This window comes from Bos mutus, chromosome 3, assembly GCF_027580195.1.
Source record: "Bos mutus isolate GX-2022 chromosome 3, NWIPB_WYAK_1.1, whole genome shotgun sequence".
NCBI classification, from domain to species: domain Eukaryota; kingdom Metazoa; phylum Chordata; class Mammalia; order Artiodactyla; family Bovidae; genus Bos; species Bos mutus.
In genome coordinates this window covers 83,593,674-83,613,134 of record NC_091619.1, presented here as the reverse complement: position 1 = coordinate 83,613,134, position 19,461 = coordinate 83,593,674, and the positions used below count along the sequence as shown (strand labels likewise).

General features: G+C 39.4%; 1 protein-coding gene across 3 annotated transcripts in view; it reads right to left on the bottom strand.

Annotated features, from left to right (window-relative positions):
• Positions 1–19,461, bottom strand: part of C3H1orf87 (chromosome 3 C1orf87 homolog) — an 83,108-nt gene that overhangs the window by 41,771 nt on the left and 21,876 nt on the right. The window contains exons 3-7 of one of the 3 annotated variants that reach the window (XM_005891229.2): positions 18,209–18,443; positions 14,417–14,557; positions 13,591–13,854; positions 9,982–10,097; positions 6,410–6,599 (exon numbers count right to left, since the gene is read on the bottom strand). In XM_005891229.2, coding sequence (XP_005891291.1) covers positions 6,410–6,599; positions 9,982–10,097; positions 13,591–13,854; positions 14,417–14,557; positions 18,209–18,443 — 946 coding nt within the window. The remainder of the gene's footprint in view (positions 1–6,409; positions 6,600–9,981; positions 10,098–13,590; positions 13,855–14,416; positions 14,558–18,208; positions 18,444–19,461) is intronic. The other 2 variants (XM_070367938.1, XM_070367939.1) reach the window with 2 other exon arrangements.

The window sequence follows — 19,461 nt, the reverse complement described above, 5'->3', positions numbered from 1 at the left end:
CCACAATAAATGCTCTTGCCCACACTTTGCCCCCATCCCCTCTGCCTCCTGACCAACTCTGGTGTTTCATCATGTGGCCCGTGTGGTGTCTGTGCCCCTCCTCTTGGGAACTGTGAGTAAAAGACTATCTTTCCAATGGCAATCGCCTCCTGATCTGTTGGTCTGACCATACTTGAATAATATAACCTATATTTTGATACAGTGACAAAAGCCTAATCTTCATTTGTCTTTTTGGAAGGAAACAACCAATCTGGGTTAGAAACATGTTACTTACTAGCTGTAGAGGAGTATTTCAGGGAAGGGAAAAGACAGATATAAAACATGAAAAAAAGGAATAATAATGTGCCAGAAAAATAAGGAGTTGAGGATAATTCCAGGCAGAAGAAATGCATGTGTAAATAATGGGTGAGAAAGAGCATTGTGCTTTTTAGAAACTAAACGTATTTTGGCATAATTCACTCTACTATAGTTTTATACTCCTTTTCACTGGGCAGTAAATATCTGTTCATTATAGCATCTCTAAAAGACTGGTTTACTGAGGGTTGGACTGTGTTTCCTTCATTTTCCTATCACCATTGCCAAGCACAGTGTTGAAAATTACTTATTGAATAAATGAATATATAGATGAATTAGGAATGAATGAATTAGTTAAAAGTACTGAAGGTAAAGGCATAGGTTTGCAAAAACAGAGTGATAGAAATTAGTTATGTTATGCCATTTTACAAAATAAATAAAAATCAACTTATCCTCATGATTAGAGCATATTAATGTATTTTTAAACATCAGTATTAACAGGGTATTCTAAAAACAGTTTATTTACTCCTGGCAACATTGAGTTTTGCTCTAGGCTAAATGAACAGCAGATTAGAAATAGTACATCAGGGTTCCTAGAAGTAGATTGATTGATAGCTGCTATGAACTGACAGTTGTGGAAGAGCAATAGAAACATCTACCAGAAAATCCTGGCAATTTAGTGTTATCTAGGATTATTTTTAAAATCCATGAATATTCATTATGATGTCTTTATTCAATAAGAAAATGTTTGGTTGTATATGGTTTCTTCAGTTCAATAAGGGCATTTAAAAAATCAAATGTAAATAAAATACCTATGTTATTTAGAAAGTGACAAGTAAAATAAATACATTTCCTCAAAATGCTCCTGGAGAGACTGATGCACAGATGCTCTCTCTACTTCCTTCCCATTTGTGGCTTCATTTGCATTTTACCCCATCACTCTACTTAAATTGTATTTACCAAGTCACTAGTAACCTCTGAAGTTTTCCATTTAATGAATATTTTTCAATCCCGATTACAGATGATCTCTTTGCAGCCTGTGGCATGGCTGATCGTGCCATCCTTTCCTAGATCTCTTCTCTTGGCTTTCTTGATCACTTCCATGTCTCTTTTGATTATTTTTGGTCTCCTTTCTTGGCTTGTCTTCATCTACCTGCTCCTTAACAACAGGTGTCCTCCTCAACCTTCGCTTCTTACCTTCTTTTATATCCTTTAATAATTCTAATTATTCACAAAGCTTCAACTCCATATTGAAGACCCTTATGTCATTATTTAGCTTTACTCTCTCAAGCTACATCAACATGCTCAAAAGTGAACTCAGCATTCTTTCCTTTGCCTCCCCAAACTCCTTTTCTGTTTCCTGTCTTAGAGAATGGTACCACCATCTAGTCAAAGTCAGAACCTTGGGAGTCATTTTTCATTCCTCCTAATTCAGGATCTATGTCTAATTAGGTCACCAAGACCTACTTTTCTACCTCCTTGATATCTCCATCCCTCCTGCTACTTTCCTGGTTTAAATTCTCATAATTTCTTGCTTGAATTACTGGAATAGCCTTTTAAAGTTTCTCAATGTCTTTAATTCTCCATATCTATTAGAGTGCTCTTTTCAAATTTCAAATTTGATCATATCATTCACTTATTTATTATTCTTCAATGATTCCACTCGAGTTCAGGATAAAGTCACATTCCTTAGAAAGACCCTTCAAAAACTGGTTCCTCCAACCATTCTAACATCAACTTGAGCAGCATCTCCCACTGACCCCAGTCACCATGCACTCACTGTGTTCTGCCTATATGAGTAGTTTAGCATTCCCTGAACTAGCCATGCTCTCTTCCATCCAGTAACATTTCACATTGCACCTTTTACCTAGAAAACCTTTCCTGTCCTTTCTTCTGCCCTACCAAAATTCTTTGTCAAATTCACATGTCCTCTAAGATGCAGTATTTGCTTTATTTCCTCTGGAGTTTTTGGGTGAGGCTAGGTTGTTATTCCTTCTTTGTGTTCAAAGTTACTGCCACCAATGTGTTTGTCATACAAAATTGTAACATGTTTAAAATACTACCTTTTCCCTGAACTCCTGGAGAACTCTGAAACTGAAATCATAATCGTGTGTTGTCCTCAATGCCTTATCACACTGCCCAGAGCACACTGTGTGATTAGTATGTTGAATGCAAGAATAAACATGCCATATTGATCGGAAAGATGGTGACTGGTTTGGAAGTAGGGAACGATTTGAGGCTAGTATAAATCATTTATATTTTAGGGCAGAGTGTACTGATGGAGAAACAACTAAACACAAAAAAGGAGTCTGGCCAACTGCAGAAGAATGTATTACAGTTTTGGTCACTTGGTAAACTAGTGTCATAGCTGTAGTCTTGCCAAGGGAACAAATTTCACATTCGTAAGCCCCTGTTCACTCAGTAATGGGATTCCCTCCTGATGATACTGAGGAGGTTGCATGAACATCAGGCAAAGAGTAATTAGAGGTAGAGTAACCTGTGTTCTAGCAGTTCCTCCTGGCAGGAAGGTCTGGGAGTAGTTTGGAAGGGCTGTGCATTATAGAGCAGAAAGGAGTTCAGAAGGTAAAGAATATGGATTATGTATAAAAGTGTTAAACTGAACCTCTATGCTTGGAAACTTCTTAGGTTCCACAGCCTATTCAATCCATGGACGAGAAAGTGCAAGTGTTGATCATCCAACTCTTTTGTGACCCCGTGGACTGTATGCGCCAGGCTCCTCTGTCCATGGAATTCTCCAGGTAAGAATACTGGAGAGGGTAGCCATTCCCTGCTCCAGGGAATCTTCCTGACCCAAGGATCAAACCCAGGTCTCCTGCATTGCAGGCAGATTCTTTACCATCATACCTGATATGAATAATGGTCAGGGAAGTTAACAAATAAATGTATGTGGGTCCACATTGCCCTCAGGAGTCCTTCCTGAGCCATCATTGAATGAAGGATGTGACAGGGACAGAATGAGCGAGTCCACAGAATGAGGATGACAGATATCAGATATGTTTTTATACTGTTCTTTGAGGTTGGTGACAGTGCCATTGATTGGAGTGATAGGACCCATAGATCATCCTTCAGAACAACTTTAAGTTATCTGAGGAGGTACAGGTGATCCGTGAACCCTCTGAAATACTGGCTGTGGGGATATGCTCCTCTCCCCCTCTGAATACAGCGTGCATAGGTTTCATGAGAAACTCAAGGAGGTCTGAGATCCTCTCCCTTGTGCCCTTTACAACTATTGATCAAAAAGAGAAACAATTCATATGGCCTTTCCCAGTTGCCTCTGAAGTCCTGTGTCCAGCAACAAGGATGTTGGGGTGCAGCTGCTGCTGCATGTCATATCCAGTGTCCATTGGGCCTCAATTTATCTCACATTCTGGGGAATCACAGTTCTATTTGCCATGCCTCCCGGAACTGTAATATACTTTGAGTGAGTTCCAGATGTCTTAAGAGATGCCAGATGGCTCATGAGAGGCAGACCAGCTTCAAGGAAAATGTGCCCCATTTTCTTCAATATGAACCACAAATTTAAGCTTTCAGGGCCAGCTGTTGGGGGAAGACATTCAGAGCCTGCTCTGACAGCCAGCACTCCATGTGGCCATCACTTGACCCTGGGAAAGAGCCTCCTTCCTTAGACTATTTTGCAGTGACAATTTCACCAAACACTGATTTAAAAAAAAAAAAAAATATATATATATATATATATATATATATATGGAAGGAAACCTATTTCCTGAGTGCCTCACATATCAAACAGTATACTGAGTGCTTTCACATATTTATCTTACTTAATCCTCACAATAGACACAGGAGGTAGATATTTGGAGCCCACTTTTTTCCAGATGGAAAATCAGAGACTCAAAGAGCTTAAGCAAATTTATTTTGATTTTCAAGTCATTCATATTCCATTCTATGAGTGTCATCTGAGAACATTCAAGCTTCACTGATACTGGTATGTATTTTCTAATCTGACAAAGAGTGGTTCCTGCTTAGTCAATTTCTGCTGATCTTCTCAAAAACACAATAAAGGCCATTTATGATGTGTGGAATCTCCTGTAATGTTCTCTCCTCCAGTGAAACATGTTTGAATGTTTAATATTCATGTATACAGCACACATGCACACTATCATGTGACTTTGTCTTTGCATGGTTAGTTGACTATATAAATGAAAAAGAAAGAAAGCTACTTGTCATAGAATAAGAATCCACTTTCAATATATTGTGTCCTTGGTTTCTTAGTAAATATCACTTGCTTTTTTGAATCCTCTCTCAATTCTTAACTCCTGTTTACCTGGATGAAAGGCTTTTTCCAATCTTTGCTTCAGGACCTTTTTTCCCCTATAAATTACAATCCTTTTTGTTCCTCTGGATTTTTAATTCCTGTATCCTAGATTCAGTAAAATCTTCCAGCTATTATCTGCCTATTGGAGTTCCAATTCTGTCTCTCAGTGTCCAGTATTCTTCTGTATTTGAATCCTGGCTCTGCCTCTTGCTAGCTGTGGTTCTTGAGAGATTCAGTTGTCTTCTCTGAGAATCAGTTGTTTATTTCATTTATTAAATGGGTTTTATAACATCTACCTAGATCTTCCATTTACCTGTAAATGTTCAATGAGTAAATATAAGTAAAGCATTTAATGCAGTGTTTGGCAGTTTAGGAAGAACTCAGCAAAGCCTGGTGGTGCAAGTTGTTGTGAATGGAATTGCAGTCAATGTGGTCACTATTATTTTGCCTGTATGCAAGGTAATCTCATGACTGGAGTTTGTTTGGGTGAATACAACACATGAGTTAATATGGTTCTGGATCCTTTTTTATGAAACATATCTATCCAGTTAATTAATGCTCCAAAACAGCATTGCTAATCTCTATCAGCAATAAACCACATCAGTTCCTACAATTTGGTGTCCCTAAAGAACAGAGTACTGCCTGGTGACCTCACCGGAAGCTGGTAGAGGATGTGATACATGAACACTTAGCTTTGGAAAAAATATTTGTTTTCCACTGTGAAATATTATTTAGATATTGTCATACTGTCTATTGTTAGCATAAAACATAGCCCAGTGTAAGTAATTCCTGGACCAATTCAGCATATTTCACAATTCTTTACTCTTGTTTTTTTTTTCTCTTGAGCGCAGAAAATAAGTTAATTGTGAAATGTAATCCACAGGCAGAACACAGATCAAAACTGGGCTTTTTTTTTAATTTGAATTTTTATTTCAGTGTCTTTTAATCACTTTAAACTTTATTTTAAATATAATTGTATTGATTTATTTTTGGCTGTGCTTGGTCTTCATTGCTTTTGCGTGGGCTTTCTTAGCTGTGGTGAGGGCGGGCCACTCTTCACTGTGCTGTGCAGGCTCCTCATCACGGTGGCTTCTCTTGTTGCAGGGCACGGGCTCTAGGGCATGGGGCTTCAGTAGTTGCTGGACGTTGGCTCAGTAGTGGCGGCTCTTGGGCTCTAAAGCACAGGCTCAGTCGTTGTGGTACATGGGCTTGGGGATGTGGGATCCTCCTGGACCAGGGATCAAGCTCAGGTCTTCTGCATTGGCTGAAGGTAGATTCTTTACCACTGAGCCCCCAGGGAAGCCCTCATTTTAAAGTTTCTATTAAACAAGAAATGGCTTGATTTCCAAAGAAAGAAAGAAAGTGAAGTCGCTTAGTCATGCCCGACTGTTTGCAACCCCATGGACAGTAGCCTGCACCAAGCTCCTCTGTCCATGGCATTTTCAAGGCAAGAGTACTGGAGTGGGTTGCCATTTCCTTCTCGAAAGAGATGGCCAATTTATTACATAAGAAATTAGAAGTAAAAACAGGAAATGGAAATCTTTACCGTAAACATTCTGTTTTCTTTAGCTCATTATTTTCCTCTTAGTTGATTAAAATTTGGGAAGTGATTATTAGACTTACATAATAAATACTGAACTTACATAGTTTAAATTTTCCTAGGACCTACATAATTAGTATATATGCACTCCTACTTTCAAAGCTAGCCAGTTATGGATCTCAGTATGTTTATTCTTAGTGAACTGTGCCTTCTTACTATAGACCCAGTGCCCCAAGATAGCCTTCTGGAGATGAATGAATCTGAAATCTAATTTAGGTTACCTTGGGTGGGGGTAGACAGCCAGAGAATGAGCGATCTTCTTTTCGAAAACTCAGGTTGAGTTTCTCTATGTTGAGTTTGGCCTTGGTTGCCCTCAGTGCCATCTTCAGGATTTCCAACAGGCTCTCGTTCACTTCTGACTGTGAGTTGTAGTCTTGAGGGGCGATACTGCTTGGAGAAGCAGGAGAAAGGCTGTGAAAAGACAATTTACTCAAAGCTGCTGTGTGTTTTCATACCCGATCTTTTACCCCTGCCATACACTGTGGAACCAGAGAACCCACCCAGCAAGGCCTTCTAAATCTGGGTAACCTCATCACGGGACTGCATGAGGAGACTGCACAGGTCAACTAAAGTTTGTTCTATTCTACTGAGTCCCACAGTCTCTTCTCTCAGAGGTACGAATCCATTCAACTAGATCATAGACTACAACTTGTAATCCACTAATTTTTTTCCAGATGAGGGAAACTTAGAATTGACCATAGCAGTTTACTTACCTATTCAATCTTATTAACACTTTTCTTAAGTCCAGATAACTATTGATAGCAAATATCAATAGCAATTTGATAGCAAATTCCCAAACTGTCCATTGCCACAAGCAAAGCAGATCCTACCAGATCCCTGTAGTCAGGGAAGCTATCTAGAAGGAAATCTTGAACCAGGTAAACCTCCTTCATTATCCTTGACTCTGCTCTTTGAGTCTGGAAAACCCAGAAAAGTTTTGGGAACAATTATTTATTTACTGTCTGGCATCCAAATGTATGTAGTTACTAAGATGGTGTATCTGTTTGTTGTTTCTTTAAATGATTGGTGAAAACAAGGTGATAAAGTATTATAGCCATTTATTTTATGAAACTACTTTGGGGTGTTTATTCATTTAACATTCCAGTGTATATGTTCTTCCAGATCCAAGCTGTGCTATCTCCTTCAGAGTGAAGCTTTTCCTGTTTCCTCTGTTTCAACTTAAGTTCCACTTCTCTAGACAGACATTCTATGATATCCCCCAAACTCCATTCATGTAAATCAGTTTCCTTTCAGTGGTATGCTGGTAAATCATTAATGACCAGCTCTCTAAGATAAAGCTGTAATCTGCAGCCTTACTAAATTTTATGGTGCAAAAACTCCCACCGTGGTCAGTTTCCAGTTGCCAATATGATGTCCCTGAGTGAGGCACTGGGAACTGAGGTTCACAGTCAGCCCCCCTAGTGCTCCTGAACCCCCTGCTTGAGAAACTCTTTCAAATTTATTTGTTCTTTTCCTGTAATAAGTTTCCCTCAAGTTGCGATTGCTTCCTGATTCTTTTAGCTGTTGTTTTCTGTCTGACCTCCCTTGTAAACTGTACCGTAAGATGTGGGCCGAGTCTGTTTTGCACATATATCTGTGGATCTTGTACAGATTGGCAAATCTGTTCCAGATTTGAATCAGGTTTCCTTCCTCTTTCCTTTTCTTGTAACACCAGTTTCTGTAGGAAGGAATTCATAAGAAAGACTTTGGCCCTCGGCTCAGTACACGGAGTACTGAATGGGAGGTTTTATATGGAGCCCATTTACTGCAGCTGGTGGATTTCATAGAAAAACCTTCTGCAGGAGTTTACTTCATCTGGTCCCACTTAGGTGATGAAAGCTGTTGCCACTGGTGATGCTGGAGGCATTTTAAACATCATAGAGCTGTCCCACATAAAGCTCTACCTGACAGAACATGGGAGGGACTTTTTCTGAGCTGTACATTAATTAGTAAAGAGCCTGGATTCATTGCAGGCCATCAGTCCTGCACTTCCGCAAACACACTGTCTGGTTTATATAGAGCAGCACCTTCTCTGATGAATTCAAAATGATATCTTTATGGACCTTTTTTATATAGTAGATATCCAAATGTTCCTGCAAGTGAAATAATGCAAGCTCTTTGGATAATTGGAGGTGCCGATGACATTCCACAGATATTTATTGAGCATCTCCCGTGTGCCAGGAACTATGCTAGAACTATGCTGGACACTGAGTTGGCCAGGAAAGACACTATTCCTCACCTCAAATGTCAAAGAAGTAATTACAAGCACAACGACTCCTATAAAAAGAAAGGGCTATGAGGTTATACAGCAAAGAGATATAACCTAGTCTAGGGCTCAGGAAAGACTTCCTGTCTAGGATTCATGAGACCCATATCTGCCAGTAAGTGGCCATTTGTTCTGATGCATCATCTCCTACTTCTCAGGTTGCAAATCTCACTATCTCTACTATATGAAGTATGGCTGCTGATTATTAAATATTGCTAGGGATTTATGGTTCTCAGCAGGGAAGTTGCTCCAAGTGATAGTTGACTGGTGTACCCATATGGCAGCATCACTTTCTTTGGACTGTTAGCCCTTGAGGGAGAGATTGAGCCTTGCCAATCTCTGAATTCACTGTGCTCAGCAAAGTGTGCCTGGCTAACAGCTGGCATTCGATGGATGCATGTAGAATGAAGTAATGCAATCAAAAAGGCCACATTGCACATTGTAGAATGGAATTAAGTCTGTCACTTGGTCCAAGGACAATTTTATAGGAAACCCTGCCTTTTTCCTAGAGTGAAGTGACATACTTCAGTGCCATGGCTCACTATGTCACATTATTTGGAACTGGAAAGGATGTTTTCTGGTAGTAGTAATAGTAGTATTAGTTGCTCAGTTGTATTTGACTCTTTGCAACCCCATGGGCTATAGCCTGCCAGGCTCCTCTGTCCATGGAATTCTCCCGGCAAGAATACTGGAGTGGGTAGCCATTCCCTTCTCCAGGGGATCTTTCTGACCCAGGGATCTAACCTAGGTCTCCAGCAGTGTAGGCAGTTTCTTTACCATCTGAACCTCCAGGGATAGTTTCAAAATAGTAACAAGCCCTATCATGTACCATTTTTAAGAACTATGCATTGACTAACTCAGTTCCTCTTACAAATCTATAAAGTGAAGGGAAATCTATCATTGTTTGCATTAAACAGCTGGAGAATGGAAGCACAGAGAGGGTAAGTGAACAGCCCAAGTTTACAGAGTCACTAATGGGCAGAAACAGGAATTGAGTCTAGGTTTCTGTCAATAGAAGTTAAGCTCCTAACCACTGCATTTTGTCATTTTTTGTGGAGAATATAGACTATCATGCTTTACTGTGTCTCATCTCTAATGCTGTTCCTCACGTCCTATATTTATGTTGGGTTCTTTCTTTCCTTTGAGATTATATGAAGGAATTACTGATTTCTGTACCTCAAACCTTTTTCTGCTAGTGCTCGTAACCCAGGAGTTCACTGTCTGAACGTATTTCTGGAATAACACCATGTGGACAGGAACTCTGCCCGGTACACATTCATTTATTATTTCATAACGAGGTTTTTCATTTTCACATGGCAATCTCATAAAAAAGACGCATTGTTGCAAATAACTTTGTATGCATGCCTGCACAGGAAGGAGAAAAGAAAACTATAAGCAAAAGGCAAAGCATTGGTAAAGAGTAAAGTGATTTTGCACTGGGTGAAGTTTTCAAATGTATTACTTCCAAGATCCCTGCCAGCTCTTGAAGTCTATACACACTATGCCCATAAATAGGGAGAAAAGTACCTTTGATGGCTACTACTCTGAGTTTCTTTTACGTTGCTGTCCTCAACTCCTTTGTTTTGCTCTGTATCTTCTGAAGCTGCAACTTTTAAAAACCAGAGTAGCTTTTCATAATTCACCTGAAAATTAAATATCAAAGAGAATATCCTCATTTAATTTACACTTAGGGGAAAGAAGATACCTGCTGAGATAAAATGTCAGTTCAGTTCAGTTGCTCAGTTGTGTCCGACTCTTTGTGACCCCATGAATCACAGTACGCCAGGCCTCCCTGTCCATCACCAACTCCTGGAGTTCACCCAAACTCATGTGCATCAAGTCGGTGATGCCTTCCAGCCATCTCATCCTCTGTTATCTCCTTCTCCTCCTACCCTCAATCCCTCCCAGCATCAGGGTCTTTTCCAATGAGTCAACTCTTTGCATTAGGTGGCCAAAGTATTGGAGTTTCAGCTTTAGCATCAGTCCTTCCAATGAACACCCAGGACTGATCTCCTTTAGGATGGACTGATTGGATCTCCTTGCAGTCCAAGGGACTCTCAAGAGTCTTCTCCAACACCACAGTTCAAAAGCATCAATTCTTCGGTGCTCAGCTTTCTTCACAGTCCAACTCTCGCATCCATACATGACCACTGGAAAAACCATAGCCTTGACTAGATGGACCTTTGTTGAGATAAAATGTATTTGGAAAAATTTTTAGCATTGAAAAATTTAAAAACATTTTAAAATATATTATAGTAATTACTAGTGCTTTTTTTTTTTTTGTCCAACAATTCCTTTTATTTTCCCTTCTGGACATGTGGTAAAATGATACTTGCTGGTTGTTTCATGGTTGAGTAGGGTCATGATCAGTTCTGGCCAATGAGTTGAGAGCATAAGTGACCTGCACTACTTCTGGGCTGAGGATTAAACTGCTGACATGAACCCCACCCCCACCCAAATATCTCTTTATCCCCTCTGCTATCACATCCACTAATACTCCAGAGTGGATGCTTCACCAGCCTGGATTTGGAGCTAAGATGATGATGGTACTGAGAAGAGCCTAGGCAGGACTCATTATGAAAAATAAGCTTTCATTCTTTTAAGCCACTGAGACTTTGGGGCTCTTTGTTACAACAGCATGACCTAGCCTCTACCTTCTCTCTCTCTCACAAGTCTCATATATTTATTATATATATTATATACTTATATTTAGATATATTCAAAAGATAAAGTCAGATTACTTGGGGGCAAGGCTTTATTTACCTAAGTGAAAAACTTAAGACTTTCTTTTTTTTTTACATAGGAAAAGACTAAAAGAATGTCATCCATTTCCATTGCTTGACTGGATGATTATTCTAGGGACTCTGATGGGCAGACAACTCCAGCATAGTGGAGGTGGGTAGCAGTGGGGAAGGGAAGCCAGATAAGGTCCTGATAGAAACTAGGACTCAGGCGGGAGAATTGACTTGAATTAAAGATTCATAAAGGTTGCACTAACAGATTGACATTGTATTGCTAAATACTTTTCATAAATATAAAATTAATTCTATTTTTGCAGGTTAGGAGTGGGCAAGAGATAGAACCTACTAAATGTTAAACATGAGGCCAGGTCATTTGCATTTATTATATTACTAAATCTTCACGTTAGCCTTATGAGATTGGTTTTGGCCTGATTTTCCATCAACACATGTTCATTTATGATTTTTCCATTGCTATTGTTTCTTCCTATTTTAGGATATTGTCTTCTCACTCCCAGAATTCTGTTACACTTGGACTATGCTGTGTATTCACTTACAGTGTGAACTCAGGAAGTGCAATGCTCAGAAAAAGAACCTGGCCTTATCTTTGGGGAATCTTTATCTCTGCCCTGGGTCTGCCATTAATTCTCTGAGTATCCTGAGGAAATTCCTTGATCCTCTGGGTTTCAGTTTCCTAATTAGTAAAATGATGGTGATGAGCCATATTTCAAAGATGCCTGCTATCTCTAAATCTCTAGGAACTGTCATGATACATCTTTATCAAGTTCTCCATTCTAACCTCAGAGCTTATAGACCAATTAGCTTGTAAACAGACCTGTTATCTTGAATCTCTAACTATTCCAATGGTGTTAAGAGCAGACAATGAAATCTGGGACAGGGAACCTTTTAAAGAGAAATTAAACAGGGCTAACCCCGCTGGTGGTACATGGTGGTACTGTCTTGGATGCTAGGCTTCAGCATTATGTGAACCAAGAACTTCCAGATGTCCAAGCTGGGTTTAGAAAAGGAAGAGGAACTAGAGATCAAATTGCTAAAATTCACTGGATTATACAGAAAGCAAGGGAATTTCAGCAAAAACATCTATCTCTGTTTCATCAACTATGCTAAAGCCTTTAACTCTGTGGATCATGACAAACTGTGGAAAGCTCTTAGAGAGATGGGAATACCAGACCATCTTACCTGTCTCCTGAGAAACCTGTATGCGGGTCAAGAAGTTAGAACCCTGTATGGAACAACTGGTTCAAGATCAAGAAAGGAGTATGACAGGGCTGTCTGTTGTTACCCTGTTTGTTTAACCTATATGCTGAGCACATCATGAGAAATGCCAGACTGGATAAATTACAAGATGGAATCAAGATAGGCAGGAGAAACATCAACAATCTCAGATATGCAGATGATACCACTCTTATGGCAGAAAGTGAAGAGGAACTAAAGAGCCTCTTGATGAGGGTGAAGGAGAAGAGTGAAAGAGCTAGCTTAAGACTAAATATTAGGGAAAAACAAACAAACAAACTAAGATCATGGCATCCAGCCCCATTACTGCATGGCAAATAGAAGGGGAAAAAGTGGAAGTCGTGACAGATTTTCTCTTCTTGGGCTCCAAAATCACTGCAGACAGTGACTGAAGCCATGAAATCAGAAGATGATAGCTTTCTGACAGGAAAGCAATGACACACCTAGACAGTGTGTTGAAAAGCAGAGACACTGCTCTGCCGACAAAGGTCCTTATAGTCAAGGCTATGGTCTTCCCAGTGGTCATGTGCAGTTGTGAGAGCTGGACCATAAAGAAGGCAGAATGCCAAAGAATTGATGCCAGTGAACTGTGGTGTTGAATTCCTGAAAGTCCCTCGGGCAGCAAGGAGATCAAACCAGTCAATCTTAAGGGAGTTCAACCCTGAATTTTCACTGGAAGGACTGATGTTGAAGCTGAAGCTCCAGTATCATGGTCATCTGATGTGAACAGATGACTCATTGGAAAAGTCCCTGATGCTGGGCAAGATTGAGGGCAGAAGGAGAAGAGGGCATTAGAGGATGAGATGGCTGGACTGCATTACTGATGCAATGAAATGAACTTGGGCCAACTCCGGGAGATGGTGGGGGACAGGGAGGCCTGGTGTGCTGCAGTCCATGGGGTCACAAAGAGTCGGACATGACTGGGCAACTGAGCACCACCAACAACAAAGGACCTAAATCTTTCTTCTATTTGGGTCTTATCTGACTAGAGATTTCTACATATGACTATTAATAGGCTTTGTAGCTTAGGGGTCAATGGCAAAGGTTATTTTCAAGAAAGAAACTTACCTTTTGATTCTATTACTCTGGTGGGTACAAGTCAAATAAACAAAGGGAACTCAATAAAGTAGCAAGATGGTCCTACCATTTCAGGAGAGCTCCCCCTAGAAAATCTCTGGCAAAGGATCTTGACTGTTGGCAACTGCAGAGGGACTTCAAGCCTTAAGAAGAGGTGGCTCAGCTGAGATTGGAGAAGAAATCCTGAAGAGACAGGATCCAATATCTTCAGCTCTTTCTGAAGTTTGTCTAATAAGCCAGAACTCAAAGGAAGAGACTTGAGTTCTCTTCTGACCAGGGCAAGAAGAAAAGTGTCTTCTTTTTTTGTTCCACTTGGTCTCTGGCCAATATCCTGAAACAACAACAACAACAAATTAACAGGGCTCTAAACCAAAGTGACTGAAGACCAATGCAAGGAAGCAGAAGAGTGCTTGAGTTGGTATTAGAGCCTCCACATTCAGGCCTTGTCCCGAATAAGAAGAATACTTATACTTGAAAGTAAGTATTCAATATGGATGTATTCATTAGTTTGTAACGTCTCAAGATCTTTTCCTTCAGGTGAAGAAAAGAAGCAAATCATTTCAGAGTACATACTCTGATAGAAGGTTCTTTAAGGTATATCATTTGTCTTTTACAAAATATATATTTTTTATTATATGAGAATTTAGAATGATAAATCTTAAAGACCGGGATCTGGGAGGAGGAAGAGGGAAGGAAGATGCGATGGTCATGCGGAACATTTGAGGTTTGCCTGTGGGCTCCCAGGGAAGTTTCCTGGAAAGCTGATGAGACATATCAGGTGTGGTATCCACCAGTCTATCTTAGACCATCTTATTATCTGTTCCACATCAAAATACACAGTTGACAAATAATATCCCTTCATCTACAATAGAAAACAGCTCAACAGCTCCCACCTTGGGTTGGTCAGAGCTGCTCCTTGCCATCTGTTCTAAGGACCAGTCTCTAAAGTTTCTCCTGGGGAGGCCATGGATATAGGACAGGGACTGGTCTCCAGTTGGTTGAGAGATGCAGTAGACATTTGCCTGGTTGGAAACCTTAAAGAAGCAAAGATAAATGGATCAGAAGGGATGGGGAAGAGAAAGAGGAAAAAAAATGGAAAATATGAGTGAGCCAACTGATTCTTAAAACATGGTCCCATTCCAAAAGACTTCAAGCCCCGAGGTCATTGAGTCATTTAATCCCCCAAGAAGAGAGCTTATCTCAACATTAATTTCATCATTATGCAGTTAACACAAGTTTGATAGATAAATGGGCAGTTAGACACGTTTTCTTTTGTGCATGATAAAAGGTGTTTGTGACAAAGGAAAAGTAAGCCTGCAAACACATCTTTCATATGCAAACCAATCAACCTAAATCTATGTCTCTAACCACCTCCCTTATCTAACTCACATACCAACTCAGTATTTCCCCTGTCCTAAATGAACCTAGGTCCACATATCAGACTGGGGATAGCCCCTCTACCCAAAGCCCACTCACTGGAGTTGTTCAAGCCAGCCAGTTCTAATCTGCTAACCCTGCCCGCATTACCTTTCCCATGGAAACCCCAATAAAGGCCGTGGCCTGTGCTTTTCCCTTACTCTTCTGCCTCCTGATCTTGGTGCTTCCACATGCGGCCCTGCACAGTGTGGCATACCCGCTTCCCCTGGGAAATCTAAGTCACAAGTTCTTTCAAAGGCAGTTGTCTCTTTATCTGTCACCTCACCATACCTGATTCAAAGGAAATCCTGGGTACAAATTTAACCACATGGCCATATTTAATATCAGGTCATTGAAAGGAGGCATTATGAGAGGGATTCACTAAAAACTGAATGTCTATACTCATTTGATAGTTTATATTGAATAACCTATCAGTATAAATAGCAACCTGAAGGGTTTATAGTCATTAAACATTTTAAAGAAAAATCAAAGTCTCTCTAGAGTGGGCTGAGTGAGCAGGAGTGGCAGAGTTCTAGAACAGGCAGTTGTGGAGGAAAAGCAAGACAAAACAAGCAAAATGGCTTTGAAAGGAACGTACTACCAATCAACTGTGATAATTATTAAAATTAAAGCACTAACACTTTCATTCTCATGCTGCCAGATGCAAAAAGCACACTTTAATTTTATTTTTGAAACTGTGCTACTGAGTTTGCCGCTAGTCACAGATTCTTTTTTATTTTCTGAGAGAAAGCAGAGGTGATACTTCTGAGAAACAGTGTAAACAGCATATATGTATTTTTAAAAATGTATAAGGAGAGAATTTAAGACACAAAAGATCCTAGGGCTGGCAGTGAGAAGAGCCAGGCTCTGTCTGTGAGATCTTGAAACATCATTTAAGCTCTCTGGGTCTCTTATTATTCATTTGTGAAATGAGAGTTTGTATTTGCTGATTTATAAGATATCTTCCTATTGCTTCTCTTAACATTTTCAGCTTTACTTACCTCTTCCTAGGGTTATCTTCGAGTTTACCTGTAATTTAGAACAGAGTTTCACACTTGCCAGTCCTTAACCCACGTTTACTTTTCTTTTAGAGCAAATTCAGCCAGTCCAGACTGCCTGCTACATCCCAGACAGGAAAGCTTATTTTCATCTATATGTGAAGAACAGGAATCTAGAAGGAGCTCTGATTGGTTTACTTCTTTCACTGTGGCAGGATTCCACTTACCACTTAGTCAAGGTGGTAATGAGTGTCTCTGTACCAGGCAGCCATGGCTGCCATCTGGCCAGCCAGGATCCTACACTCGGCAGACAGAACCAATTAGTCAGGCCCCACACTTCCCACGAGGTCTTGCTGTGTTTGATGGGTGGGTGTTAGCCCTGCTGAGCCTCCCATAAGAAACCCCTTGAATCCTGGGAGGGGAGGGACAAATTGTCTCCCTCTGGCACTGCAGAGCTAGTAAAGAATCCAGACCGTGGAGGTCCAAGAACAACTTACCTAGTGAACACTCTGCCTGTCACAGTGGCTAATGCAGACCCTGTATCCCAGATGGGTAGAGAGAGGGTCAAACAAACTTTCATTTATAAAAGAAAAACTAGAAATGACTTAAATGCCCATCAATAGGGATTAAATGAGACGTTTTATATCCATATAAACGAATGAATATAGTTTGGGGATTAAGGCCCTAGAATCTGGACCTCAACTGTGGCTCTGCCACTTCTCAGCCTTATGACCTGGGCAAAGCACTTGATTTCTTTGTTTTTCAGCTCCTTCTTCTATGATCTGAAGATAATAGAAGTTCCTACCTCACTGAGTGCTTGGGAGTAGTAGGTTAGTTAATATATGTAAAGAGCTTAGAATAGTGCCTCTGGATATGAGTCACTCAGCCGTGTCCAACTCTTTGTGACCCCATGGACCGGAGCCCACTCCTCTGTCCATGGAATTCTCCAAGCAAGAATACTGGAGTGGGTTGCCATTCCCTTCTCCAGGGGATCTTCCCGACCCAGGAATTGAACTGGGATCTTCTGTACCGAGGGCAGACTCCTTACTGTCTGAGCCGCCAGGGAAGCTAGAATAGTGCCTGGCACGTAGCAAATTCTAAGTGTTAGTTCTGGGTATGACTCTCACAGGGACATTAAACATAATGCTTAGGATGAATTTTTTGAAGCTGTGGGAGAATTCTGGATATGAAGTGAATAGACCAGGATGACAAAGAACATATATGTGATGATTCGTATTTGGTATCTATGCATGAAAAAAAGATGAGAAAGAAATAAACTATTATTTTTCTTTGCATTTTATTTTTTCTTATTTATATTCTTCCATTTTCCAAAATTTCTACGTGAGTATATAATATGGTACAGTTAGAAGGATCAATAAAAATTTTAGGAGAAAAATGAGAAGTCCCCAGTGTTTGAGACCTTGCAGAACATGGTCTGAGGTCCATTGGTGAACTGGTAGCCACTCCATATTGTAATTTTTGCAGAGTTCTAATGAATTCTCATGACTGAAAATTAGTGAGCATCTGAGTGATTTAGAAAGGGCTATTAAAATTATAAACTAAAGATAGTTATGTTAGAGTTTACTGCAGACTCTAATTCAGTATTCTACTAAAATATCCGACTGTCACTTCATTCTTGGCGGTGCTACAAAACTCCTCCTCTATATATTTGTTTAATTGCAATTTCAGCAATTTTTTGAAATGGCACTTTGTTACCAATGAATCATTAGTTGGTCTTAATTGGGTCCAATTTTCTATTGCTGCTACTCTTGCTTTTTAATTACAAATTAATAATCATTTAGATTCAGCATTATCAAGTTAATCTGTTGTGGATTGTTTGGTTGATTCTTAGCAGAGGGCAGTGATAATGTATTAATATTTCTATCAAGATAGTTTAGGGCTGATAATTTTTTGATATCTAAACATGATTTCATTGGGTTTGAAAATAAATTATCTTTTCCTATAACATTAAAGCAGACAAACCCTCCTCCTCTAACACACCCCAAGTTTGCACAAGTGATGATGCATCACTGTATAACTATCATTTAGTCACAGAGTAGGTTGACCAATTCAGTTAGCAGTCAGTGAAGATGCAATATACAGAATGACCTCAAAATTCATTTTCAGATTTAAAAAATGATTTTGATTCTATTTGATGCAAAATGTATTAATTACCATTAGGACAAGCATGTGTTGATGTGAGTCTATGTTTCCAACCCAACTGAATTTCCTAGCCAATTACCAAGAAAAGTTTAAGAATTCGTTACTCACTTTGCCATCCAGAAATCTACAACTGAGTGCTCCTGTTAGGAGCTTCCCATTGTCCTCTGGTTTCTGGTTGTTCTCTTGGTGCTTGCTCTCTTTCACATCATCTGGGTCATGATTGATTTGATGATCTGTGGGATCAGTCAGAGCTGGTGGGTCTCCACCGATGGGCTTTGCATCACCAGTCACTGATTTCTGGAGCACTGTTTGAGTTTCTGCCTTCAAGTTCTGGTTCTCCTTGCTGCAAAGAAACAAGTTTTTACTTTGTTACTCAGGGCACACTCCACCTGCACTAAGCTGGCATAAGAAAAGGCAGGTGTTAGTCTGGTGGTGGGAATATTGGTAATTTAGCATGACTGAATGAAGAAGTAAACGTTAGTTATTTGTCTAGGGATCATTTACCATAGAGAAACCATGTTATTTTCTCAGGCTTTACCTTTCTTATAATCTATCCATCTGCTCTAAAATCCTTACTGTAAGAAACAGCAGTTTCAAAGATGAACCCTAAAGGTTATTACTTATCTTTCTTCCTTAAAAGTCTAACAGGTATTTTCAGTGTTTACAACTAGAAAAAGAAGAAAGTCAAGGCATTTTTCCAGCTTCAGTTCTGCTCTGTGTCTCTCCTTAATTGTCTCGCCAGAAGGCTTCTTTTTCTCTCAGTAGTCCTCCATTTAATTTTAATATTAAATAGAGGGGGAAAAATTGTAGGAATGACTCAAAGAAATTTATATAAAAACAAAAATCTACAAATTATGCAACTTTGTTTAGTAACTAAAAGACATAAGTCACAATTACATGGTATTATTTTAAATATAGAAAACTTCTTCAGAAATAAAGAATACAAATGCTCATGGTCACATAAATAAATAGAATTCTTACAGTGGGTAACTGGACTAAATATATTAAAGAGTCAGGAAGCTAAAATTTTTGACCTAGTAAATCAATTTTTAAGAATTTATATTAAGTAAAAAATGTGGAAAAAGAAAAATTTTAAACTTTATTAATAGATGGATGTGTTGAGTGTTTCATTCTATGTTCGTATGAGATAATGCATGGTGCTATTAAAATAGTTACAAATAATTTTAATGAAAAAATATCTTGTTATACAAATAAATGAAAAAGATAATTATCTCAACTATATAAACTCATGTATAAATACATGTGTCTTTGTGTGAGAGTGCATAATATATGTAGAAGGAAATATGTCAGAAGTAAACAGTAAGAACCTCCTAACAGAAGCCAGGATATTACATTATACT